The following is a 26,846-nucleotide window of genomic DNA, read 5'->3' as shown; positions in this document are numbered from 1 at the left end:
AATGTTATTTTCAGTGTGCACAACTTTACAAACGGCGCCCCATATGTGTGAGCCTCCTCTCCTATGGAACAGAGGGGGAACGGTGTCTGACATTAATCAAGCTGTCAGGATGTGTTCCCCCTGTTTTAAATGGTCAAATTTAATGACATCAGCCTGAAAATCACAGGACTTGGAATATTACTGTCAGATACTGTTCCCCCTCTGTTCCATAGGAAAGGAGGCTCACACATCTTTCAAATTCATACTACTGACTTCTTTCCCCACAACAGATAAGTCCTGTGATTTTCAGGCTGATGTCATTAAATTTGACCATTTAAAACAGGTAAAGCACATCCTGACAGCTTGGAATATTACTGTCAGATACTGTTCCCCCTGCAGTCAGCAGTATGAATTTGAAACATGTGTGAGCCTCCTTTGGGACATGTCGAACTGGACGGGACTAGGGGAAACACATCTCTGTGAGGAAGGCACATCCCACATACCAAGGAGACCTTCAGAGCAGCTGGCTGTGTGCTCAGGGCTTACTAACGGAAACACCATGATGAATGTAATATTCTTCCTGTTGCTCCTGCGCTGTCATGTTGTAACTACAGGTAAGTCTTCCTCACTTCCTGTTACTCTTGATCCTGTTAAAACATGTATTTTGTGTGTCACGCACTTTATGAATTATACTTTCACTTTCACTTGTTGCGGTCTCACTAAACTTGCACTGCAATAGGGACTCTCTTCTTGACACACAGACACAGGGGCGGATCTAGGTGGCATGTGCCACCCTAAAACAAAGCCTTGACACCCCTGTTGACAGGATTTAATTCAAAGAAAAGTTAGGCCTCATCGGACACTTCTGTGAATTACCGACTGCAGTGAATGCAGCACGAGACGACGCCCCACTACCGAGGCAGCTTTCATTTGAACAACACAGCTGTTAGAAGAGACAGAGTTTTGAGCAACACAGTCAGACTGAAGTAAAAATAAAAAACTACCTGTGAAGAAAAATGTAGAGAGAATTTTTAAAAGTCACTTTTTTTTTTTATCACATTTAGAGGAATAATTGTGATCATCTTCACGTTTAATTTTGTTGTGAAAAATATAATAAGTTAAATTAATTGTTAAATCCAAATGCTAAATATAAATATAAATGTTAAATATAAATATGAATGTTAAATATAATCTAAATTCTAAATATACATCTAAATGTTAAATATAAATATAAATGTTAAATATAAATGTTAAATATAAATATAAATGTTAAATATAAATATAAATGCTAAATATACATCTAAATGTTAAATATAAATATAAATGTTAAAAATAAATGTTAAATGTAAATATAAATGTTGAATATAAATATAAATGCTAAAAATACATCTAAATGTTATATATAAATATAAATGTTAAATATAAATTTAAATGTTAAATATAAATATAAATGCTAAATATACATCTGAATGTTATATATAAATAATTGTTAAATATAAATGTTAAATATAAATATAAATGTTAAATATACATCTGAATGTTATATATAAATATAAATGTTAAATATAAATATAAATGTTAAATATAAATATAAATGCTAAATTTACATCTAAATGTTAAATATAAATATAAATGTTTAATATAAATCTAAATGTTAAATATAAATCTAAATGTTATATATAAATCTAAATGTTAAATATAAATCTAAATGTTAAATATAAATATAAATGCTAAATATACATCTAAATGTTAAATATAAATGTTAAATATAAATCTAAATGCTAAATATACATCTAAATGTTATATAGAAATATAAATGTTAAATATAAATATAAATCTTAAATATAAATATAAATGTTAGATGTTGCTCTGTAATCCTAAATATTTAGCTGATATGCAGATTAACACTGCTGCCTAGCGGAAATACCAAAATAAAATCTTAATAGTTAAATCTTAATCTAAATCTAAATGTCAAATCTAAATCTAAATGTTAAATTTAAATCTAAATGTTAAATATAAATATAAATGTTAAATCTAAATATAATTGTTAAATCTAAATTTTCAACGTTAAATCTAAAGGTTAAATATAAATGTTAAATATAAATATAAACGTTAAGTATATATTTAACATTTAGATTAAGATGATGATAATGAGAAGCAGTCTGATTAAGTAAGTTCTCTGTGACTCAACACTAAAGGTAGTTTAGAGAGAAACTGATGCTTGCACAGAGTCAAAGTTTTACACAGTAAATAAAAACATGAGCGACATTAGAATGCAGAGAAAGCTTCCAGCATTCTGTTGCAGAACAGCATGAATAGTTGGTTTGAACTCAAGTCCCGCCTCTGCTGAGAAGGAAATGAGACAATCACAGAAAGAATTTGGGGCGGTCCTTTCATTTGTGGAGACAGAATATTGCTTTTGGCAGCATTTGGTGTTTTTCAGCATTTGCATTTTGAGGACCGGACTCACCTCACAGAGGAAAAAAATAACATCAAGATATACATTTGTAGCACTTCAGCCCTGAACTTATTTTTCAGAACAGCATGAAGGTTTTATTTGTGTTGCTCCTGTTCTGTCCTGCTGCATCTACAGGTAAGAGCACAATGTTGTTCTTTCTGACACTTCCCATTAATCTGGATTTTGTTATTGCCTTATTTTTGCCCTCACTTTGAGGATAACCTGCACTCCATTAAATCATACTGAAAATGTTGTGTTTCTGGGACTACATTCAAACCATAAGCTGCAATCCACCCAACTTTGGTAGAAGTAAAACAGCAGTGAAGCGACCTTAGAGTGAGAGAAACTATGTAATAAAAGAATGATCATACAGAAAGTGTAATGTAACATAATAAGCCCAGTTCAAACAGTGTAAGGCAAAGGGGGCAGGGGGTTATGTGGATTAAAGTCCTGACAAGGTGAGCAAGGGTGTTTCATATTTTTCCACAGTGTCAACAGGCAGAGGTGAAATGTGCCGGACTCCTAGAACTGGTTTGACCTTTGTGATGAGGTTGTCTCTGGTGTTGCTTTTGCTGTTGAGGTTATGAACTATTCTGACCAATCAAAATCAAGTATTCAACACAGATGGTTAAGTAAAGGATAATGTATGTTTAGCAGGTTGTTATGGGAAAAAGAATCCCAACAGGGTGAGACAAGACCGCTTCCTTACTTTTCCTGCTCCCTTGATCACCTCAGAGTGTTGAACCCTTCTGTGCCTGTTCACCTTTGACCCTTGTGTCAGTGGTCCAGCCTTGGTCCTCCTCTTGTTTGCCCTTGAGTTTTCACCACTTCAGTAATGTTTCTGTTGCCTGCACTGTTCTGACTTCCTGTGCGCTGACCTTTGGCTTGATTGTACAGTCTTTGAACTTTGAAATGTTATTGGGTCCAATAACTCAGTTCAGTGCTCCAAAGGAGTCCAGTTTCTGGAGTTATGAAAGTGATATGCTGGATGGGATTTCAGGATGGTCAGGATGCATCCCCATACCTTCACAGATGCTGGCTTTTGAACTGTGCACTGATACAAGCCAGATAGGCTGGTCCCTCTCCTCTTTGGAGCGGAGGATGTAGCGTCTATGATTTCCAAAATATCCATTTTTGATTCAGCGATGAGTTTTAGAAGTGATTTTGAGCCTATGCAGTAACTCCCACAACAGAGTTATGTCTGTTTTTAATGTCAAAGTCTATCAAGTCCAAAACAGGCTCCCCTCAAGGCTGGGTCCTTTCTCCCCTGCTGTTTATCATGTACACAGACCGCTGCAGAGCTTCTCAAGAGGGCCAGTATCTGGTTAAATTCTCAGATGTCACTGCTCTGTTGTCCCTTCTTCAGGCTTTGTCATCCTTTGTCCATTGGTGTGAAAAAAAAATCTTAGATCTTAATGTGAATAAGACCAAGGAGCTTATCATTGACTTTAGAAAAGACTGCCCAAAACCCAAAGCCAGCATTATCAACAGAGGTGAGGTCCACATTGTGGACTCGTACAAATACCTTGGCACACTGTTCAACTCCAAATTAAAATCCAAGGAAAACACAGAGCTGATTTTAAAACGTGGGCTACAGAGGATACACCTGATGCTCAACATCAATTCTTTTAGAGTCTCAGAGAACATTTGATCAAGTTTTTATCACCCTTTTATTGAAAGTCTTTGAACCTTTTCTTTTATGTGCTGGTTTCATGGTCTCTCTTTGAAAGACAAGAACAGTCTGAACTGTATTGTTAAAGTCTGCTCTGAAATGATTGGTGTACAGCAGCAAGATCTGGGTTCCCTTTGGAGGGACTGCTTCGCCAGTAAAGCTAAAGGGATAATAGGCTGACCTGGAAACATCATGGCCAATGAGTTCTCTCTAACGCCCTCAGGGCGGCGCTATCTTGCTCCTCTTAGAAAAACAAACATACTCAAATTCTTTTCTTCCTTCTTCCATCAGACTTCCAAATGCTGACAGCAGTTTTTATTGTGTATGTAAAAGGTGGTTTTTAGTATTTATTCCATGCTACTGTGATTTAAAAAAAAAAATTATTTTAGCCTATCTTCATTTATTCTTTTACTCTTTATGACAAGCCCCATCTTGCACTGTTGTTGTCACTGACATGTTCACATTACTGTCTATAATGTGACCTGTATCCAAATATCTGCTGTTTCCACTTAAAGCATCTCTTTTTCTCACAGTGACACACTCGCTGCAATATCTTGGCACTGCGTCGTCATCAATCCAAGACTTTCCAGAGTTTGTGGCCACCGTGGAGGTCGATGGAGTCCAAGTTGTATACTGTGACAGCAACACGAAGACAGCAAAGGCCTCACACGACTTGGCCAAAGAAGTCATGGAGATCAATCCACATTACCTGAAGATGTATACTCAAGATTGCATTGCTTTGTCACAAATCTTCAAAGCCAAGATTCACAAGATAAAGGAAGTCTTCAAACAAACAGAAGGTAATAAATGTTTTTTTCATATTCACCTTTTAGTGCTTATTATTATATTATTAGCTCAGCCACTTGGTTACCACAGTAACTGTATCATCTGTTAACATCCTATATTTATACTGACTTGACTTGATGTCATTTATGATTCTTTGTTTTGTTTTTCGTACTGTTGAACATATGTTGTTGTTTTTCATTTTGACATGCCAAACACAATTCTGGCCATGCAGTGATTTCCACTACAGAGTCACATCTGTTTTTAATGGAATGAGTTCCTCTTTTTTGTGTGAACTTGTACAACACTGCTGTCAACAGCCACCATTACTGAAGAGTTCTCCTCCTCCTGTTTGTTCTGCAGCTCAGATCTAGCCTTGCAGGTTAAAGATTAGTTTGTACATAGGAATGGAATTTGATTTTCTCCAGCTGCAGTTGCTCATCTGGTTACTTTCATGGTCACTGATCAGATGATTCACTGTGCCAACCTATCGGGTGGATCAGTGTGTCTCTGTGGTTTAGATGTGATTCAAGATTCAAGAAAGCTTTATTGCCAAGCAGTGTTGGGGATAACGCAGTAATGTAACGCCTTATTCTTGCTCATGTAGTAATTACATTACTGTTACTAATCAAATAATGATCTCGTTACATGGGTTATTTTAAGCTCTTCACCTACCTGCCTTACAGGAGGACCATAGACTGTGTAAATAAGGGGAGTACAGAATAACAAATCAAACGCCCCCTTTTCATGCGCGCCCCCCCGCGGAGCCCTCTAACCTACCTGAGCTACTGCATACGAGTGTTGGGCCTGTTAAATCAGAGTTAATGTCATTTCCCATATGCATGGCTTTTTTTCTTAAAAGGTCTCCTCGTTTAAAATTGTGATAGATGCCAGCATCTATAATTGTGTTGCAATTTTACTTATTAATATTTCTAGCATATATTAATATAACTTTGGGTCCTCTACTTTTCTACATTCAGGACAGTCATAACATAACTAAGTAAAGTAATATATTACTTTTCTAAAAAAGTAACTAGTAATTTGTAATGCATTACTTTTTCTGAGTAACTACCCCAACACTGTTGCACACACAAGGAATTTGAAGTGTTGAATGGAACACTGGTACTTAACAAGACAGTAAGGACAATAAATAATATAAACCTAAACACAAATCCAAAAGTTCTAAATAAAAATAAAAAATACTATCTGGTCGAAGAAAGGTGAAGAAGTACTTTTTTAAAAACATGAAACATTCCATCTGTTCATAACCAACTGTGCTGGTACGTCACTGTTCCTGTCCTCTCTGTCTCTCCCTCTCTCAGGTGTCCACATTCTTCAGCAATTTAAACGCTGTGAGTGGGATGACGTCACTAGAAAGGCTGTTGGTTTTTACTGGTATGGTTATGATGGAGAGGACTTCACAACATTGGACCTGCAGATGTTGAGATGGGTTTGTCCAAAGCACAACATATCTGTCAGCCAACTTGGATGGGAAACTAATAAAGCTACAATAAAACATATTGTTAATGGCTTCACAGCCAGATGCTCCAGGTTGCTGGAAACGTTTGTGCAACATGCAGCGCTCTTTCTGCAGAGAATAGGTAGAATTACACGACCAGATTCACAGATTCATTTTCTGTTTGTCGTACAAAATTCAAATGAAATTAAAACAATATTTTTGTTGCACTTTGTGGATTTTTTTCTGCCTCCCTCCAGACCTCCCCTCAGTGTCTCTCCTCCAGAAGTCTCCCTCCTCTCCAGTCACCTGCCACGCTACAGGTTTCTACCCTGACGGAGCCGTGATGTTCTGGAGGAAAGATGGAGAGAAGCTTTTTGAGGACGTGGACCACGGAGAGATCCTCCCCAACAATGATGGAAGCTTCCAGATCAGTGAGAAACTGAACATTACCTCAGTGAAACCTGAAGACTGGAGGAGGTACGAATGTGTGTTTCGGCTCTCCGTTGTTAAGGACGATATCGTCACCAAACTGGAGGAAGCAGCGATCAGAAGCAACAAAGGTAAAACTGAATTAGTCTTTAAAAATGGAGGAGATACTGACGTTTATATTAGTTCAGTTCAGTTTTCCCTCCTCGGTGATTGTGTGCCCCACCCTGATTAGTTTCATCTGTGTGTAAACTGAATTGTGATAATTATTCCAGGACTTGCCCATTGAAAAACCTTCCAGTACCATGCAGTGTACAGAAAGGGTTGAAACACTGTGAATGTTCTCATAGTTATGAGGTTGGGTTTTGGTTCCAGGTTCTGGGTTTCCTACCGGTCCGGTCACTGGAGTCATTGTAGGACTGCTGCTCCTGTCAGTCAGCATCGCTGGACTTCTAATCTGGAGGAAGAACAAACATGGTGAGGAACTTTTTCTTTTAACGTCTTGATGATTTCAGGATCAAGTCAATCAATCAATCTTTATTTATGCAGCGCCAAATCACAACAAACCTTATCTCAAGACGCTTTTACAAACAGAGCAGGTCTAGACCAGGTCTATTATCAACAAGGACCCAACATCAAGACAGGGTCAGATCCAGTCCCATCTTCCAGACAGGACTCAGTCTGATCTCATCTTAATCCACCATGAGCAGAGCACTTTGCAGCATTTAGCAAGTTACAGTGGCAAGGACAAACTTCCTTTAACAGGCAGAAACCTCCAGCAGGACCAGACTCATGTTAGACACACATCTGCTGAGACCATGTTAGAGAGAGGGATAGAGGGAGATGGAGAGAGAGGGATAGAGAGGGATAGAGAGAGATAGAGATAGAGAGAGAGAGAGAGAGAGAGAGAGAGAGAGAGAGGGAGAGAGAAAGATTTTGATTTTGATTTTTCAAACTCCTTTTATTGTCTCATTTGGCAAAAAGAACAAACAGAGATCATGAGCTCACCGAGATCACCAAGACACAACACATAAAGAAACACATGCTCAGCACAGGATGTTCCCAAACACCAGCTCCTGGTTCTCCACAGTGCACAGCACCTCTTTGAGACCCCACAGGTGTGTGAACTCATCCAGGCCATGGGTCAGACTGAAGTACCTAAAATCGGTCCTCAGCCTGACCTGCACCATCCTCACAAACAGGACCTGAGGATCCACGTCCTCAGAGCGCTCCAGCCGGTCCCTCCTGCTCACATAAATGGCCAGCTTAGCCTGACCCAACAGAAAGTTCATCAGCTGACCCTTCACCTTGTCTCGCTTTCCGTACCTGCGCCAAAGGATGAACACCTGCCGAGAGAACACCTCATCGAACAGGACAAACAAGCGGGCCAAAAAACAGAACAGAGGACCCAGCCGGACACACTCCAGGAAACAGTGAAACACCGTCTCCCTCAGCAGCCAGAACAATGAGTCCAGGCCCACCAGCCTCTCCTTACAGAAAAGCCCCCATACTTTGAACAGTCCTTTATAGAACCCCGGGAGGGGATCCAGTCCGCAGCCGTTTAAATCCATCAGGAATAACGAATCCGCCAGCCCCAGCCCCAGACCACCACACCGCTCCAGTATGGCCCGAGCCACAGGTCCCCAGACCAGGTTCGCAGGTCCGTACAGCAACCGCTGTATGTATTGGAGCCTGAAGGCCGCCCCTCTGCTAGCTACATGGACGAGACCCTGTCCCCCTTCCTCCTTGGACAGGAATAGGACACTCTGAGGGACCCAATGAAGCCGATCCTAGAAAAAATCCACCAGGACAGCCTACACCCTGGAGAGCAGGTTCGCCGGAGGGTCCGTGCATGCCAGTCGGTGCCACAGCATGGAGGACACCAGATTGTTTACTATCAGGATCCGACCCTTAAAAGACAGCTTTGGTAGAATCCACCTCCACCTTTTAAAGCGACCTTCAATCCGCTCCAGAAGACCGTCCCAGTTCCTGGAGGTGAAGGTCTCGTCACTGAGATAGACCCCGAGGTACTTGAGGCCACCTCTCCGCCACACAAGGCCTCCAGGCAAGACGCACCGGCTGAGTCCGTCCCCCACTGCCAAGGCCTCGCTCTTCCTCCAGTTCACCCTGGCAGAGGAGAGCCGGCTGAAGGTGTTCACCGTTCAACACGTCGACATCATGTTGGTTGTTCACAAAAACAACAACATCGTCAGCGTAGGCACAAATTCTGAAAACACCAACACAGCCAGGGAGCGAGACTCCAGACAAACGAGCTCTGAGTCTGTGGAGGAGTGGCTCTAAGGCCAGGGAATAAAGCATCCCCGACAAAGAGCAGCCCTGCCTGACCCCCCTTTGGACGCTAAACGGAGCACTCAACCCCCCATTGACCTTCAGTACACTCTCAATACCACTGTACAAGACCCGGATCTGGGCTATGAGACCAGAGCTGAACCCAAAAGCCTGCAGCGTGTGCCACAGGTACCTGTGCTCAACCCGGACAAAAGCCTTTTCTTAATCTAGAAAAATCAGACCAAGCTCGCAGCCCAAAGAACCCCTTGAACTCCTCCTGCTGAATCTGATCACTGACAGAGGCTTCAGAAGGAGCATCATTCACACCACCATTCACCCTGTCCACACACTCCTGCATGCCTGTGTGTGTGTGTACTGCATGGTGTGTGTTTCAGTGTGTTTGTCTGCGTGTGTGTCTGTGTGTGTGTCCTGCCTGGTGTGTGTTTCAGTGTGTGTTTCTGCTTGTGTGTCTGTGCGCGCGTCGCTGTGCGCTGCACCTGCGGGTGGCCTGCAGCCCGACGGCCGCCGGTCCTCTCTGGGCATGCGCGGACCAGCTGCCCCTCAGCTCCGCATCCAAAACATTTTAAATTATCAGTGGAGACATGAACAGTGTAATTAAAGTCATCAATACGGAAACTGAACACTAGATTCAGTTCCTCCTGCCCCCTTTTCAGGATCATGAAGACCTGTCTCCTGAACGAGACCACATGTTTCAGATGCGCTGATTTACATCCCAGAGGAGTCATCCTGAGCGGGGACACGAGCTGCCCGTGTCGGGCCAGCTCCTTCTCCAGCAGCTCATTTTTCAAAAACGGGGGCACATTGGAGAGAACTACTTTCTTAGCGGGGTTCACTAAAGACAAGACCGGGGTCAGAGATCCCTGGATCACGACTCCGGCTTCAATCATCTGGTTCACTTTCTCAGTGCTGTCTAAGAAAATAACGACCGCACTGTTCATCCTAGAGGCAGACCTCACACTGCTGTAACCCACAACAGCTCCCACAGCCAGGCTACACTCCTCCACCGACACACCGACAGCTGGAGAGAGCTTGATGCCGTGCCGGCGAGTCAGCTGCTCGAACCCGGGTACGCCACGGGCCGCCATGGCCGCCCAGAAACACACAGCGAGAAAACAAACAAACAACTGAGGCAACAAACGATGAGAGAGAAGTGACGCACAAACACATGAACTACACAGCAAGAGCAAGAAACCAAGAAAACAAAGTTTGAAAAACTCACATACAGCTCCCAAACACTCACCGACACACCACTCACTCAGCAAACACTCACGCATGCACACGAGAGAGAGAGAGAGAGAGAGAGAGAGAGAGAGAGAGAGAGAGAGAGAGAGAGAGAGAGAGGGAGAGAGAGAGGATAGTGGTGAGACAGCAGCAGGCATTCTACGGCAGAGATCCAGAGGAACCTTTAACAAACCTCCAGCAGGACCAGACTCTGGTCTGCTCAGACCGTGTTGGAGAGAGGGATAGAGGGAGATGATACTAATTAGTAGTAGTTGTTGCCGCCGGAGTCCAGCACGTCCATAGCAGCTGGAGTCTGGTACATCCAGACTAGGAGGACGTCTACAGCAGCGACTCAGAGGAACCTACGAGACAAGGGAGCTCAGAGACTCCAGAGAGGTCTATGGTTAGTAACTTTAATGGGACAGGAAGAGTTAAAGTAAGTGATGGGGGGTCTGGAGGTGGGATCACGTCCCATCCTACGTATTTTGTCTGGTACTGTATTTATTTTTTAGTTGAGTCCATTCTATGAAAGTGCTGACTTTGATATTTCTCACTTGAATTTCAGGGTTCCAGCTCGCTAACGGTGAGTAATATCCTGGTCACTATAAAGCCTAAATATCCTGCATTATATCCACAGTATGTTTAAAAATGTCTCTTTATCTGCTGCTTGTCTTCATAGGGGGGGCAAGATCATCAGATGAGGAAGCTGAACTCCAGAGAGTGAGGAGCAAAGAACAGCAGATTTAAACACTAACACAATAACATGTCTTCCCATTAGAGCTGGAGCACTAATACTGCACGTTACCTTTAGCTTAGCATCAGGTATCTTTCAGAATCAGAATCAGCTTTATTGGCCAGGTATGCTTGAACACACAAGGAACTTGACTTTGGTAAACTGTGCTCTCTTTGTACAAGGCATAAGAATAAGACCTACAAATAAAAATAATATAATAATAATAACATCAGCTATAAATGCAAAAGAACAACAAAAAGGCTTGACTAATATGTACAGGCTAAAATAATATGATAGTGCAGTGGTGAGTATTACATTATAAAAATAATAGTTAAAGGCACTGTGAGGAGTTTTGAACTGGCTGAGAAACAGACTGAAACTGATACTGATGCCTCTTCATAACCTTTAAGAGCAAACAAGACCATCAGCAACAAAACTGATGCCTGCTCTGTTGACGTTATTAGTGCTTGAAACCACTGTGAGGGGGTAGGTGTCAGACTGGATGATGGACATCTCACTTTAGAAACAGCATTTATTGACAGTTTTCATGGAAAATAATCAAATTGTGTGATAAATGTGATTGTCTGAAGACAACAGGATAATGTTTTTGTACAAAACACTACTTTTGCATGTACAGGACAAGAGATAAGAGGTATCACTTTGTCCACAGGGGGCGCCAAAATCAATACAAATCAAAAGTTCCTCACAGCAGCTTTAAATAATAAAATAAATAGAAATATGGAATTCTGCTTGGAGAATTGTTGCATTGTATATTTACAGAGAGTATTGATCCAACAGGTATGACACTGTTCTGGTTTAGTGTTCATCAGAGTGACAGCCTGGGGGAAGAAACTGTTCTTATGGCGGGTTGTTTTGGCGCACAGTGATCTGTAGCTCCTGCCGGAGGAGAGGAGTTTGAAGAATTTGTGTCCAGGGTGTGAGGGGTCAGCGGTGATGCTACCTGCCCGTTTCCTGGCCCGGGACCGGTACAAGTCCTGTATAGGGGGCAGGTGGACACCGATGATTTTTTCTGCAGTCCTTATAGTCCGTTGCAGTCTATGTTTGTCTAGTTTGGTTGCAGAGCCAAACCAGACAGTGATGGAGGTGCACAGAACAGACTGGATGATGGAGGTGTAGAACATGATCAGCAGCTCCTGGGGCTGGTTGAACTTCCTGAGCTGACGCAGGAAGTACATCCTCTGCTGGGCCTTTTTTCTGATTGTGTCTATGTGGGAGGTCCACACCTCAGGTCCCGGGAGATAGTGGATCCCAGGAACCTGAAAGAGTCCACAGTAGACACAGTTCTGTTCAGGATGGTGAGGGGGGGAGTGGAGGGTGGCTTCTCCTGAAGTCCACTGTCATCTCTACCGTCTTGAGCGGGTTCAGCTCCAGATGGTTCTGACTACACCAGAGAGCCAGCTGTTCCACCTCCTGTCTGTGAGCAGACTCGTCTCCGTCCTGGATGAGACCGATGACGGTGGTGTCGTCTGCGAACTTCAGGAGTTTCACCGAGGGGTCCCCTGAGGTGCAGTCATTGGTGTAGAGGGAGAAGAGCAGTGGGGTATCTTTGTAGAACTGTTGACTGTTGTGATATCTCCATGTTACGTTGTTTGTCATTTTCTATGCACTCAAAAAAAGGAATGAGGTGAGTTATGTATTCTGTCTGTCAAAGCACTTTGTTAACCCTTGTTTTAAAGTTGTTATGTAAATAAAGTAATATTGTTGATTATGAACTGCCAGTTAACTGAAGTAACATGTTAAGATGATTTCTTAAAGACTTTTAATGACAAATAAATGTATTAAAGTCAATATTTTCTGTGTGGATGTTACCTTGTCCAGGATTCTCTCATTAAAGAGTTCTCAAAGGGACTTCCTGGTTGAGTTAAAGTTAAAATATATCATATTGTACCGTATCATTTGAGGCAACTTATCAGGTATTATATCATATCATATTGGGTGTCAGGTAATGCTGGTAAGACGTGGCATTGCTCCAGTGAACTCATCGAAATCCTGTTGGAAGGAATCCCATTCAAAGTGAGCGTCTCCCTCCGTGCTCCCTCTTCAGTTAAAACAACATGTAGTCCAAGTAAACTCCAAGGTAAGTTAACCCAAATACCTTGTAACCCCACTTATATTTTCATGAGGACCTTTAGCTCTCCCAGTTGTTTGAAAATCAGGGAGTGACTTCATGCATGGCAAGTGGAAACAGAGCTCCCTGAGCATAAATGGGTGAAGAAAGGAGCCCAAAGTGTTTTGCATCTTCTGTCAAGAGCCCTGCGCACTCTCACCCTTTTTGATAAAGCTTATAGTTGGAGCTGGCTCAGGCTTTGACCAGCTCTTTGTTATGCTGCTATAGGCTTAGACTGCTGGGGGAACTGGCACACTGACACACTGGGATCCTTCCTGTCCCATTAAAGTTACTAACCATAGACCTTTCTGGAGTCCCTGAGCTCCCTTGTCTCGTAGGTTTGTTCTTCTCATATCAAAAACTTGTCAAACATTGCTTTTACAAAACTGGGACCACTTTCCAACCATAGTAAAGTAAGCTGCGAGCTACAACCTGATTTTTATTAGTACGTGCTGTCCTGCAAACTGGGTACTTCATGGTGAACTCTTTACACAGCAGGCTGTGACTTGCTGCAGGGGGACTGTCAACAAAGTGCCTGATAAAAAAAAGCAACAAAAGTAATAAATAGTTTCACCCTGGATGGTTTTTGAAAGTCAACAAAACTCTACTCACTCTTCTCCTGTCCTCCAGTGGCAAATTGTTGCACTGCAGAAACTGACCAGTGTCTGTCTCTGTTGACATGGTACGTTGCACTTGGCAGTGAGTAACAGACACGCCCCACATATCAAGGAAACCTTCAGAGCAGCTGGCTGTGTGCTCAGGGCTTACTAACGGAAACACCATGATAAATGTAATATTCTTCCTGTTCCTCCTGCGCTGTCATGTTGCAACTACAGGTAAGTCTACCTCACTTCCTGTTACTCTTGATCCTATTAAAACATGTTCAAATGTTTTTGTGTGGCACGCACTTTTTGAATTATTCTTTCACTTTCACTTTTTTAAGTCTAATTAAACTTGCACTGCAATAGGGACTCTCTTCTTGACACACATACACACAAAAGAGGGGGGGGGGGGGTCCTTAAAAGCTTTTGGAGCGACCCCCACAGATGGTCACAGATCATACACAAACCAGATATAATCCCCCACCGTCATGGTAAAGTGGAATGAACTTCTGCTTTATGTTTGTATGCATGTTATTATCAATAGGGCAACTACAGAGTTCAGGGATGGTTGATATAACTAGCAGAAATACCCAGTGAGCAAGTTTAGAATATCATGGAACAATTTACAACTACTAGGAAGTAGATATTGATCAAAAAAATGTGTTGACCAATGTATACCTCGGTAATGATGTCAGCGTTTCCTAAAATCTCTATTTATGCTGTCCACAGTAATGCAGGGGGAAAAATCCACTTTTGTAGATGATTTTAAAAACCTCAGTTTTCAGTGGCCCGCGTGGACATACGGTCAACACGGCGAGAAAAGTAACATTTTCAAAATATAAATGTGGATTTTAGGGCGCTGTTTGTAAAGTTGTGTACACTGTAAATAACAGCAACAGTGTTCTACATTTAACTCCAAAACTTCTTTGAAAATATCACAATGTGTTTTTAAGTTAAGTTTTTATCACATTTAGAGCAATGTTTGTAACCCTGTTCATATTTATTTTCCTCAGGGGTTCAGTTTTAGAAAAGAAGCAATGCTTAAATAAATATAGAAACAGAACATAAAGATATATTCTGTTATGAGACATATATGCATATTTGTAGTTTGATGCCAACAACACGTTTGAAAAGCTTGTTTTTCATCCCCTCGTCTTTTAACAACACTCCAGCTCCACAAGTTGTGTCATCTCCCTTCCTCGTGTCCTGTCTCGTGTTTATTTTGATTCTCTATTTTTAAGTTTGGTTACTTCCTCCTTCCTTTCTTTTCCTGCTCCCTCGATCACCTCAGAGTGTTGAACCCTTCTGTGCCTGTTCACCTTTGACCCTTGTGTCAGTGGTCCAGCCTTGGTCCTCCTCTTGTTTGCCCTTGAGTTTTCACCACTTCAGTAATGTTTCTGTTGCCTGCACTGTTCTGACTTCCTGTGCGCTGACCTTTGGCTTGATTGTACAGTCTTTGAACTTTGAAATGTTCTTGGGTCCAATTACTCAGTCAGTGCTCCAAAGGAGTCCAGTTTCTGGAGTTTTGAAAGTGAAATGCTGGATGGGATTTCAGGATGGTCTCATTATTATGTCATTCTTTGCAAATATCTGCTGTTTCCACTTAAAGCCTCTCTTTTTCTCACAGTGAGACACTCGCTGAAGTATCTTGTCACTGCGTCGTCAGCAATCCAAGACTTTCCAGAGTTTGTGGCCACCGCGGTGGTTGATGGAGTCCAAGTTGGATACTGTGACAGCAACACCAAGACAGCAAAACCTACACTGGACTTTCCTAAAGAATTAATAAAGATTTATTCAGAATACCTGAAGATGTATAATCAAGAATGCGTTGCTTTGTCACAAATCTTCAAAGCACAGATTCACAAGCTAAAGGAAGTCTTCAACCAAACAGAAGGTAATAATGTTTTTTTCATATTCACCTTTTAATGCTTATTATTATATTATTAGCTCAGCCACTTGGTTACCACTGTAACTGTATCATCTGTTAACATCCTATATTTATACTGACTTGACTTGTGATGTCATTTATGATTCTTTGTTTTGTTTTTCGTATTGTTGAACATATGTTGTTGTTTTTAATTCTGACATGCCAAACAAATTCTGGCAAAGCGATAGGGTCTCCTTTTTTGACTCTCCTCTCCAGCACCCTGGAGTAAACCTTCCCAGGGAGGCTGAGGAGTGTGATCCCCCTATAGTTGGAACACACCCTCTGGTCCCCCTTCTAAAAAAGGGGAACCACTCCAGAGGCACTGTCCACAGTGTCCATGCAATGTTCCAGAGGCGTGTCAACCAGGACAGCCCTACAACATCCAGAGCCTTGAGGAACTCAGGGTGGCCTTGCTGCTTTGGAGTTGTTTAAAGCTGGGGTTGGTCGTCAGATTTAGATCCACTTTTTGTCATACTGGTTAAAATGATCTTTATGTCCTGATGGCAATCAATACATAATGTGTTCTTAAAAAAGAGTGAAGAAAAGCTGCTATCTACAGCCGGAGTAAACCTGGGAAAACACCAACCAATCACCGTTTTTTGGGACCCAAAATTTTAAACCATTCAAATCCCTTCCTGCCGTTCTGCCCTCCTCCTGCACGTACATTTCCCCGGCGTTCACTTCCAGTCCCCTGCCTCTGCTTCCCCTGACTCTACTGACTGCCCCTCTCGCTCAACCTCGGGCCTGTCCCCTCTGACCCGATGAGGTGCTTTGCTCAGGACTGTAGTCCGGATCAGAGTCTAAAAAGCTCTCACCACGGGGCTCTGACAAGCAGAAGAATGAATGACATTTAGTAAGTCCTACAGAAAATATATATGTACTGTAGCGTCTGTCCGGACGCTGTAGGGATGACGAGCCGATTCGTGAACACGTTGAGTTTTAATAACCGGTCACTGTCGGCCGTGATCACGACAACCAACAAAACAACAATCAAAGTTTGAATGAATGAAGAACTTCTCCTCTTGTCTCTCCTCTCTCCCGCTCACACACTCTACACCTCTCCTGATGCCTTCACTGACCGTCAACACTGTAGGAATTAAGAATATCTACACTGAACAGGTTTAACAAACAGTAGAGCTGTTACAGTGTTATATATGTGTTATAACTTTTCTCCTGATATCGTGTCACCATGACAACTGGATAATGCTAGAATGACAGTTGTGAGTACTAACAGCAGCCATGTTTGTTTGTGTTTTTAACTTTCACTATGATAATGTTTTGGTGAGGACCGGTTTTGAATCAGTCGCCATCATATGGTCGCAAGTCAGCGGCGCTCGTGCATGTGAGCGGGGGCGTCGTTTTGGAGGAGCTCTGAGGGAGGAGGGGAGGGGTTAGACGGAGTCCTGAGGAAATGCTACATTCAAATTCATGCTAGTTTTCCGAGACTGCCAACCCTAGCTTTAACTGCCTCAGCGACCTCGGCCCCAGTGATGAACAAGCCCACCTCAGAGTCCCCCGGCTCTGCTTCCTGCTCGGAATGCATGCTGGTGGAATTGAGGAGATCCTCGAAGTATTCCTTCCACCGCCTGACTACACTCTCAGTCGAGTTCAGCAGATCCCCATCCACGCTGTAAACAGTGTGAACAAAGGGCCTCTTCCCCTCCTAAGCTGTAAGATCAGTTTGCCAGAATTTCTTCTTCCATGACAGAAAGTCTTGTTCCATGGCCTCACCAAACTTCTCCCACGCCCAAGTTTTTGCCTCCCTGACTGGGCGGCGGGTCGCTTGGTCCACCGGTACCTGCCAGCTGCTTCCAGAGAGCTGAGGAGCTATAAGCAAGCCAACACCTGCCCTCCGCCTCTCACCTGGTGCAACTGGAGTTGCACCAGGTGAGTCTGTGGGAACTGAACTTTGAGCTAGCTAATTTTTTTGTGTAAACTTGTACAACACCGCTGTCAACAGCCACCATTACTGAAGACTCCACCTGCTTGTTCTGCAGCTTAGATCTGGCCATGCAGGTTGAAGATTAGTTTGTACATAGGAATGGAATTTGATTTTCTCCAGCTGCAGTTGCTCATCTGGTTACTTTCATCAACACTGATCAGATGATTCACTGTGCCAACCTATCCAGTGGATCAGTGTGTCTCTGTGGTTTAGATGTGATTCAATCTGTTCATAATCTGTCTCTCCCTCTCTCAGGTGTCCACGTTCTTCAGCACTTACATGGCTGTGAGGGGGACGACGACACTCCAAAGGCTGTTGGTTTTGTCCGGTATGGTTATGATGGAGCGGACTTAATAACTTTGGACCTGCAGAAGATGACATGGATTTCTCCAAAGCACCACATGTCCGCCAGCCAACTTGGATGGGATATTAATACAGATCATATAAGACATGATGTGTATAGCTTCACAGCCGTATGCTCCAGGTCGCTGGAAATGTTTGTGCAACATGGAGCGTTCCTTCTGCAGAGAATAGGTAGAATTACACGACCAGATGTACAGATTCATTTTCTGTTTGTCGTACAAAATTCAAATGAAATTAAAACAATATTTTTTTTGCACTTTGTGGATTTTTTTCTGCCTCCCTCCAGACCTCCCCTCAGTGTCTCTCCTCCAGAAGTCTCCCTCCTCTCCAGTCACCTGCCACGCTACAGGTTTCTACCCTGACGGAGCCGTGATGTTCTGGAGGAAAGATGGAGAGGAACTTTTTGAGGACGTGGACCACGGAGAGATCCTCCCCAACAATGATGGAAGCTTCCAGATCAGTGTGAAGCTGAACATTACCTCAGTGAAACCTGAAGACTGGAGGAGGTACGAATGTGTGTTTCAGCTCTCCGGTGTTAAGGACGATATCGTCACCAAACTGGAGGAAGCAGCGATCAGAAGCAACGAAGGTAAAACTGAATTAGTCTTTAAAAATGGAGGAGATACTGACGTTTATATTAGTTCAGTTCAGTTTTCCCTCCTCAGTGATTGTGTGCCCCACCCTGATTAGTTTCATCTGTGTGTAAACTGAATTGTGATAATTATTCCAGGACTTGCCCATTGAAAAACCTTCCAGTACCATGCAGTGTACAGAAAGGGTTGAAACACTGTGAATGTTCTCATAGTTATGAGGTTGGGTTTTAGTTCCAGGTTCTGGGTTTCCTACCGGTCCGGTCACTGGAGTCATTGTAGGACTGCTGCTCCTGTCAGTCAGCATCGCTGGACTTCTAATCTGGAGGAAGAACAAACATGGTGAGGAACTTTTTCTTTTAATGTCTTGATGATTTCAGGATCAAGTCAATCAATCAATCTTTATTTATGTAGCGCCAAATCACAACAAACGTTATCTCAAGACGCTTTTACAAACAGAACAGGTCTAGACCAGGTCTATTATCAACAAGGACCCAACATCAAGACAGGATCAGATCCAGTCCCATCTTCCAGACAGGACTCAGTCTGATCTCATCTTAATCCACCATGAGCAGAGCACTTTGCAGCATTTAGCAAGTTACAGTGGCAAGGACAAACTTCCTTTAACAGGCAGAAACCTCCAGCAGGACCAGACTCATGTTAGACACACATCTGCTGAGACCGTGTTGGAGAGAGGGATAGAGGGAGATGAAGAGAGAGAGAGAGAGATGATAGTGGGGAGATGGATAGAAGTAGTAGTAGTAGCAGCTGGAGTCTGGTACATCCACAGCAGCAGAGATCCAGAGGAACCTACGAGACAAGGGAGCTCAGGGACTCCAGAAAGGTCTATGAAAAGAGAGGGAGACCAGAAGAAAGAAAAAGAGGAGGATAAATGGTAAAAGAATGACAGAAGGAAAGCATGGGGTAAGAAAAGGAGACATAAAGGATGAAGAAACATGGAAAGAAGATAGACAGAAAGGAAAAAAGAACAAAAGAGAAGAACAGAAGGAATGAATGAAAGAAGTAAAGAAAGAATGAAAAAGCAATAAACAGCAGAGATCCAGAGGAACCTAAGCGACAAGGGGGCTCAGGGACTCCAGAGAGGTCTATGGTTAGTAACTTTAATGGGACAGGAAGAGTTAAAGTAAGTGATGGGGGTCTGGAGGTGGGATCACGTCCCATCCTACATATTTTATCTGGTACTGTATTTATTTTTTAGTTGAGTCCATTCTATGAAAGTGCTGACTTTGATATTTCTCACTTGAATTTCAGGGTTCCAGCTCGTTAACGGTGAGTAATATCCTGGTCACTATAAAGCCTAAATATCCTGCATTATATCCACAGTATGTTTAAAAATGTCTCTTTATCTGCTGCTTGTCTTCAGGGGAGCAAGGATCATCAGATGAGGAAGCTGAACTCCAGAGAGTGAGGAGCTAAGAACAACAGATTTAAACACTAACACAATAACATGTCTTCCCATTAGAGCTGGAGCACTAATACTGCAGGTTACCTTTAGCTTAGCATCAGGTATCTTTGTAGAACTGTTGACTGTTGTGATATCTCCATGTTTCGTTGTTTGTCATTTTCTATGCACTCAAAAAAAGGAATGAGGTGAGTTATGTATTCTGTCTGTCAAAGCACTTTGTTAACCCTTGTTTTAAAGTTATGTAAATAAAGTAATATTGTTGATTATGAACTGCCAGTTAACTGAAGTAACATGTTAAGAGGATTTCTTAAAGACTTTTAATGACAAATAAATGTATTAAAGTCAATATTTTCTGTGTGGATGTTACATATATTATTATATTATTCATTACAAGGTGTGTGGCTGTTTTATTCCACACTACACACTGAATCTGGACTGACTGTGTTTGACATTTTTGATGTGTAGAAAACATTTCCTTTGTTTACATTAGATTCAAACAAAATCATGAAAGTCAGGACTCAAGCTTGAGTCCAGGACTCAAATATTACAACACGGCCATCCACTGACAACAGGCAAATAGAGCTGATTACAGGCCAACAGCTACCATGCACCCATCTGTCCGTCAACTCAGACACACCCCTTAATCACACACATTCATGCATCAAGAGGGGTTTTAACATTTTGTAACATTGGATCTTATGTGGATTCCACAGCGCTTGGACCCTGCCTCAAGTGGGCTCTTAAGGAACTGCAGTACTTTTGCACTTTCACATTAGCTTCCTTGTTAGCCCCTAAAGTTTCCACTTTTGATGCACACATGAGTAAATCACATTGTTACCCCTCCTGTCTCCAGGACTCCAGGTCTTAAAGCGTTAGAAAAAGAGATGCTTGCACAAAGTCAAAGTTTTACACAGTAAATAAAAAACATGAGCGACATTAGAATGCAGAGAAAGCTTCCAGCATTCTGTTGCAGAACAGCACGAATAGTTGGTTTGAACTCAAGTCCCGCCTCTGCTGAGAAGGAAATGAGCCAATCACAGGTAAGAATTTGGGGCAGTCCTTTCATTTGTGGAGACAGAATATTGCATTTGGCAGCATTTGGTGTTTTTCAGCATTTGCATTTTGAGTACCGGACTCACCTCACAGAGGAAAAAAAACCAACAACATGAAGGTTTTATTTGTGTTGCTCCTGTTCTGTCCTGCTGCATCTACAGGTAAGAGCACAATGTTATTCTTTCTGACACTTCCTGTTCATCTGGTTTTTGTTATTGCTTTCTTTTTGCCCTCTCTTTGAGGATAACCTGCACTCCATTAAATCATACTGAAAATGTTGTGTTTCTGGGACTACATTCTTTATTTATTTAACCAGGTAAGAGACTCATTGAGATTTAAAACCTCTTTTTCAAGAGTGACCTGGCCAAGACGGCAGCACAAAATAGGTTACAACACACAAGGACACAAAACAACACAAGTAGAATACGGTCACAGTTTCACATGGTTACATGATTACACAGTGCAATCACAAGATCCAATGGAGCTTGTTTCTCTGTCTTTTATGAGTCAAACCAAAAGTTGCAATCCACCCAACTTTGATAGAAGTAAAACAGCAGTGAAGCGACCTTAAAGGCCCTGTGAGGAGTTTTGAACTGGCTGAGAAACAGACTGAAAATGATACTGATGCCTCTTTATGACCTTCAATAGCAAGCGAGACCATCAGCAGCAACACTGACACCTTCTCTGTTGTCATTTTTAAAGCCTGAATCCGCCCTGAGGGGGTAGGTGTCAGACCAGATGATGGACATCTTCCTTCAGAAACAGCCTTTATTTGACTGTTTTCATGGAAAATAATTACATTGCCTGATAAAGTTGACTGTTAAAAGACAACAGGATGAGTTTTTTGTTGAAAACACTACTTTTGCATGTTTAGGACAAGAGATAAGAGGTTTCACTTTGTCCACAAGGGGGCGCCAGAATCTATACAAAACAAAAGTTCCTCACAGCAGCTTTAAAGTGAGAGAAACTATGTAATAAAAGAATGATCATACAGAAAGTGTAATGTAACATAATAAGCCCAGTTCAAACAGTGTAACGCAGTGAGCCGTCTTTTGCAAAACCCCGGTCAAGCCAGAAAAATGATGCGTGACTACACAGGGAATTACGGTACGGCTGCTGAGAGCGACCAAAATTACAGAAAAAGTAATAGTTCTCTATATTTTAAGATGATTGAAGTTTTTGAGAAGATTCAGTTTACTTCTGCTCAAAATTGCACGCTTTGATATTTTACTCATTTTCATTATTTTATTTTAAAAACTCTGGGAGACAAATATCTTTCAGTGGATTATTGTTCCTCATGTCCCTGGCTGTCACCCTAAATTTGTCCATGAATAATCCATTGAAAGATTTTTGTCACCTCTCCGGAATTTTTCAAAATAAAATAATGAAAATGAGTAAAATATCAAAGCGTCTCAGTGCAATTTGAGCAGAATTTAACATTATTTTTCTCAAATATTATACAGTAAAATCTGCTTTCTGAAAGTCTGAAAGTTTTCAGAGTGACAGCCAGGGACTTGTCACCTCTCCCTGATTTCTAAAAATAAAATGATCAATATGACAAAAATATCAAAGCGTGCAATTTGAGCAGAGTTTAACATTAATCTTCTCAAAAACTTCAATCATCTTAAAATATAGAGAACTATTACTTTTTTTTGTAATTATTTTCTTTTCTTTTTCTGTTCCAAAATAACGAATAAAATCAATAGAAAAAAATGAGAATAATAATTAAAAATATATATATATTACAAAAATAGACGAGAGACAGAAATGAATCTTGAAGACATTCTCTTTATAATTTTGTTATACAGTGGCACAGTCCATCATGTGAGATGGCAGGTTTTCCATGTAGTCCAGATAGGGTTGCCATATCTTATAAAATGTTTTACTCCTATTTCTCAGGCTGTAAGTTATCTTCTCTAGTGGAACACATTTATTAATGTCAGAGAGCCAGAGTCCGACAGGAAAGTCCACATTTGATTTCCATTTTAAGGCAGTGCATTTTTTGGCAATGATCATTAAGATTTGTATGAGCTTGATAGCATAGCTATCTTTGAAATTAAAATTAGCAAGGTGGCCCAGCAAACAAATCTCTGGATCCAATGATTATTATGACATTCTTTGCAAATATCTGCTGTTTCCACTTAAAGCATCTCTTTTTCTCACAGTGACACACTCGCTGAAATATCTTGTCACTGCGTCGTCAGCAATCCAAGACTTTCCAGAGTTTGTGGCCACCGCGGTGGTCGATGGAGTCCAAATTGGATACTTTGACAGCAACACAAAGACAGCAGAGGCCTCAGTGGACTTTGCTAAAGAGTTAATAAAGATCAATCCAGATTACCTGAAGTTGTATACTCAAAAATGCCTTGCTTCGACACAAATCTTCAGAGCCAGGATTCACAATCTAAAGGAAGTCTTCAAACAAACTGAAGGTAATACTTTCTTTCATATTCACCTTTTAATGCTTATTACCAAGTGAGCTCAGCCACTAGGAGTTAGGAGTTAAATGTTACACATGTTTATAAATGGTTTCCTCTTTGCATGGTTCAGTTTCAACCTGCATTTGTGAGTGCAGCCACAAAATGTGCTTTTTAGGTGATTTTGAGGTCATGCAGTGATTTCCACTACAGAGTCACATATGGAGCGCCGCCTGCAAGCTAGTTCAGGCAGACAACTCGAGCCACGCTCATCATACTGACACGTCACCACCTCTCCATCAGCTGATCTCAACATCCTCATTCGGCGGTCTATTTAAACGGCAAGCCTCCTGTCTCTGCCTCTGCTTGCAGTGCTCCTGCTGTTCTGCTCAGTGCTGTGTGAAGTTTGTCCCCACCTCCTCCCAGGCTTCCACCTGCGGGCTCCGAGGGGGTTAGTCCTCTCTCATTGCTCCTAATGTCTGCATTTAAATAATCTACGAGGAGTAATGAAATTCGGAGCCCACACGCCAAACACAATACTGTATGCTGCAATAAACTTATTAAGTAAACGTGAGTTGTCTGACTGAACTGTTTTTAATGGAATGAGTTCCACTACTACTTTTTTGTGTGAACTTGCACAACACTGCTGTCAACAGTCACCATTACTGAAGACTCCTCCTGGTTGTTCTGCAGCTTAGATCTGGCCTTGCAGGTTGAAGAATAGTTTGTACAAGGGAATGGAATTTGATTTTCTCCAGCTGTAGTTGCTCATCTGGTTACTTTCATCATCACTGATCAGATGATTCACTGTGCCAACCTATCGGGTGGATCAGTGTGTCTCTGTGGATTAGATGTGATTCATTCTGTTCATAACCAACTGTGCTGGTACGTCACTGATCCTGTCCTCTCTGTCTCTCCCTCTCTCAGGTGTCCACGTTCTTCAGCGCTTAAATAGCTGTGAGTTGGACGACGTCACTGGAAAGACTGTTGGTTTTTACCGGTATGGTTATGATGGAGAGGACTTAATAACATTGGACCTGCAGAAGATGACATGGATTTCTCCAAAGCACCACATGTCTGCCAGGCAACTTGCATTGGACACTGATGAAGCTAAAGTAAAACATAAAATTGATGGCTACACAGATGTATGCTCCAGGTTGCTGGAAACGTTTGTGCAACATGGAGCGCTCCTTCTGCAGAGAATAGGTAGAATTACACGACCAGATTCATTTTCTGTTTGTTGTACAAAATTTAATTTTTACTGCCTCCCTCCAGACCTCCCCTCAGTGTCTCTCCTCCAGAAGTCTCCCTCCTCTCCAGTCACCTGCCACGCTACAGGTTTCTACCCTGACAGAGCCGTGATGTTCTGGAGGAAAGACGGAGAGGAGCTTTTTGAGAACGTGGACCACGGAGAGATCCTCCCCAACAATGATGGAAGCTTCCAGATCAGTGTGAAGCTGAACATTACCTCAGTGAAACCTGAAGACTGGAGGAGGTACGAATGTGTGTTTCAGCTCTCCGGTGTTAAGGACGATATCGTCACCAAACTGGAGGAAGCAGCGATCAGAAGCAACGAAGGTAAAACTGAATTAGTCTTTAAAAATGGAGGAGATACTGACGTTTATATTAGTTCAGTTCAGTTTTCCCTCCTCAGTGATTGTGTGCCCCACCCTGATTAGTTTCATCTGTGTGTAAACTGAATTGTGATAATTATTCCAGGACTTGCCCATTGAAAAACCTTCCAGTACCATGCAGTGTACAGAAAGGGTTGAAACACTGTGAATGTTCTCATAGTTATGAGGTTGGGTTTTAGTTCCAGGTTCTGGGTTTCCTACCGGTCCGGTCACTGGAGTCATTGTAGGACTGCTGCTCCTGTCAGTCTGCATCACTGGACTTCTAATCTGGAGGAAGAACAAACATGGTGAGGAACTTTTTCTTTTAACGTCTTGATGATTTCAGGATCAAGTCAATCAATCAATCTTTATTTATGTAGCGCCAAATCACAACAAACGTTAACTCAAGACACTTTTACAAACAGAACAGGTCTAGACCAGGTCTATTATCAACAAGGACCCAACATCAAGACAGGATCAGATCCAGTCCCATCTTCCAGACAGGACTCAGTCTGATCTCATCTTAATCCACCATGAGCAGAGCACTTTGCAGCATTTAGCAAGTTACAGTGGCAAGGACAAACTTCCTTTAACAGGCAGAAACCTCCAGCAGGACCAGACTCATGTTAGACACACATCTGCTGAGACCGTGTTGGAGAGAGGGATAGAGGGAGATGAAGAGAGAGAGAGAGAGATGATAGTGGGGAGATGGATAGAAGTAGTAGTAGTAGCAGCTGGAGTCTGGTACATCCACAGCAGCAGAGATCCAGAGGAACCTACGAGACAAGGGAGCTCAGGGACTCCAGAAAGGTCTATGAAAAGAGAGGGAGACCAGAAGAAAGAAAAAGAGGAGGATAAATGGTAAAAGAATGACAGAAGGAAAGTATGGGGTAAGAAAAGGAGACATAAAGGATGAAGAAACATGGAAAGAAGATAGACAGAAAGGAATAAAGAATAAAAGAGAAGAACAGAAGGAATGAATGAAAGAAGTAAAGAAAGAATGAAAAAGCAATCAACAGCTGAGATCCAGAGGAACCTAAGCGACAAGGGAGCTCAGGGACTCCAGAGAGGTCTATGGTTAGTAACTTTAATGGGACAGGAAGAGTTAAAGTAAGTGATGGGGGGTCTGGAGGTGGGATCACGTCCCATCCTACATATTTTGTCTGGTACTGTATTTATTTTTTAGTTGAGTCCATTCTATGAAAGTGCTGACTTTGATATTTCTCACTTGAATTTCAGGGTTCCAGCTCGTTAACGGTGAGTAATATCGTGGTCACTATAAAGCCTAAATATCCTGCATTATATCCACAGTATGTTTAAAAATGTCTCTTTATCTGCTGCTTGTCTTCATAGGGGGGGCAAGATCATCAGATGAGGAAGCTGAACTCCAGAGAGTGAGGAGCTAAGAACAACAGATTTAAACACTAACACAATAACATGTCTTCCCATTAGAGCTGGAGCACTAATACTGCAGGTTACCTTTAGCTTAGCATCAGGTATCTTTGTAGAACTGTTGACTGTTGTGATATCTCCATGTTTCGTTGTTTGTCATTTTCTATGCACTCAAAAAAAGGAATGAGGTGAGTTATGTATTCTGTCTGTCAAAGCACTTTGTTAACCCTTGTTTTAAAGTTGTTATGTAAATAAAGTAATATTGTTGATTATGAACTGCCAGTTAACTGAAGTAACATGTTAAGATGATTTCTTAAAGACTTTTAATGACAAATAAATGTATTAAAGTCAA

The 26,846-nt window shown here is 41.9% G+C and overlaps 4 protein-coding genes across 11 annotated transcripts in view; 3 read left to right on the top strand and 1 right to left on the bottom strand.

The window, feature by feature from the left end:
• The window catches only part of LOC117827673 (major histocompatibility complex class I-related gene protein-like), a 74,801-nt gene that overhangs the window by 7,842 nt on the left and 40,113 nt on the right, over positions 1-26,846 (bottom strand). The window lies entirely within an intron of this gene.
• LOC117827672 (major histocompatibility complex class I-related gene protein-like) lies at positions 394-20,328 on the top strand. 4 transcript variants are annotated; one of them, XR_004634260.1, is made up of 8 exons: positions 395-593; positions 4,643-4,909; positions 6,215-6,493; positions 6,609-6,911; positions 7,153-7,254; positions 10,874-10,891; positions 10,988-11,130; positions 12,603-12,850. XR_004634260.1 is itself a non-coding variant. In XM_034704315.1 (7 exons), exons 1-7 carry the CDS (start codon positions 422-424, stop codon positions 20,028-20,030), a joined length of 1,200 nt encoding a protein of 399 aa, XP_034560206.1. In that variant the 5' UTR covers positions 394-421; the 3' UTR covers positions 20,031-20,328. The 4 variants fall into 4 exon arrangements, 3 of the variants coding, with proteins under 3 accessions (XP_034560206.1, XP_034560208.1, XP_034560207.1); XM_034704315.1 differs by lacking the exons at positions 10,988-11,130; positions 12,603-12,850 and adding an exon at positions 19,978-20,328 and having other exon boundaries at positions 394-593; positions 7,147-7,254; XM_034704317.1 differs by lacking the exons at positions 10,988-11,130; positions 12,603-12,850 and adding an exon at positions 19,978-20,328 and having other exon boundaries at positions 394-593; positions 7,128-7,254.
• The window catches only part of LOC117827675 (major histocompatibility complex class I-related gene protein-like), a 32,204-nt gene continuing 7,773 nt past the window's right edge, over positions 2,416-26,846 (top strand). Inside the window, exon 1 of the mRNA XM_034704328.1 lies at positions 2,416-2,572. Within this exon, the coding sequence (XP_034560219.1) occupies positions 2,524-2,572 (49 nt within the window). The 5' untranslated portion in view covers positions 2,416-2,523. The remainder of the gene's footprint in view (positions 2,573-26,846) is intronic.
• Positions 13,899-26,846, top strand: LOC117827674 (major histocompatibility complex class I-related gene protein-like). Of its 5 annotated transcripts, none has more exons than XM_034704323.1 (7): positions 13,911-14,005; positions 23,238-23,504; positions 24,417-24,695; positions 24,765-25,067; positions 25,309-25,410; positions 26,342-26,359; positions 26,456-26,846. In XM_034704323.1, exons 1-7 carry the CDS (start codon positions 13,951-13,953, stop codon positions 26,506-26,508), a joined length of 1,077 nt encoding a protein of 358 aa, XP_034560214.1. In that variant the 5' UTR covers positions 13,911-13,950; the 3' UTR covers positions 26,509-26,846. The 5 variants fall into 5 exon arrangements, with proteins under 5 accessions (XP_034560216.1, XP_034560214.1, XP_034560212.1 ...); XM_034704321.1 differs by having other exon boundaries at positions 13,915-14,005; positions 25,303-25,410; XM_034704322.1 differs by lacking the exon at positions 13,911-14,005 and adding an exon at positions 21,170-21,233 and having other exon boundaries at positions 25,303-25,410.

The sequence above is a fragment of the Notolabrus celidotus genome, chromosome 16 (assembly GCF_009762535.1).
Source record: "Notolabrus celidotus isolate fNotCel1 chromosome 16, fNotCel1.pri, whole genome shotgun sequence".
Classification (NCBI taxonomy): Eukaryota; Metazoa; Chordata; class Actinopteri; order Labriformes; family Labridae; genus Notolabrus; species Notolabrus celidotus.
The sequence above is the reverse complement of the archived record's forward strand: the minus strand, read 5'-3'. Positions and strand labels throughout refer to the sequence as shown.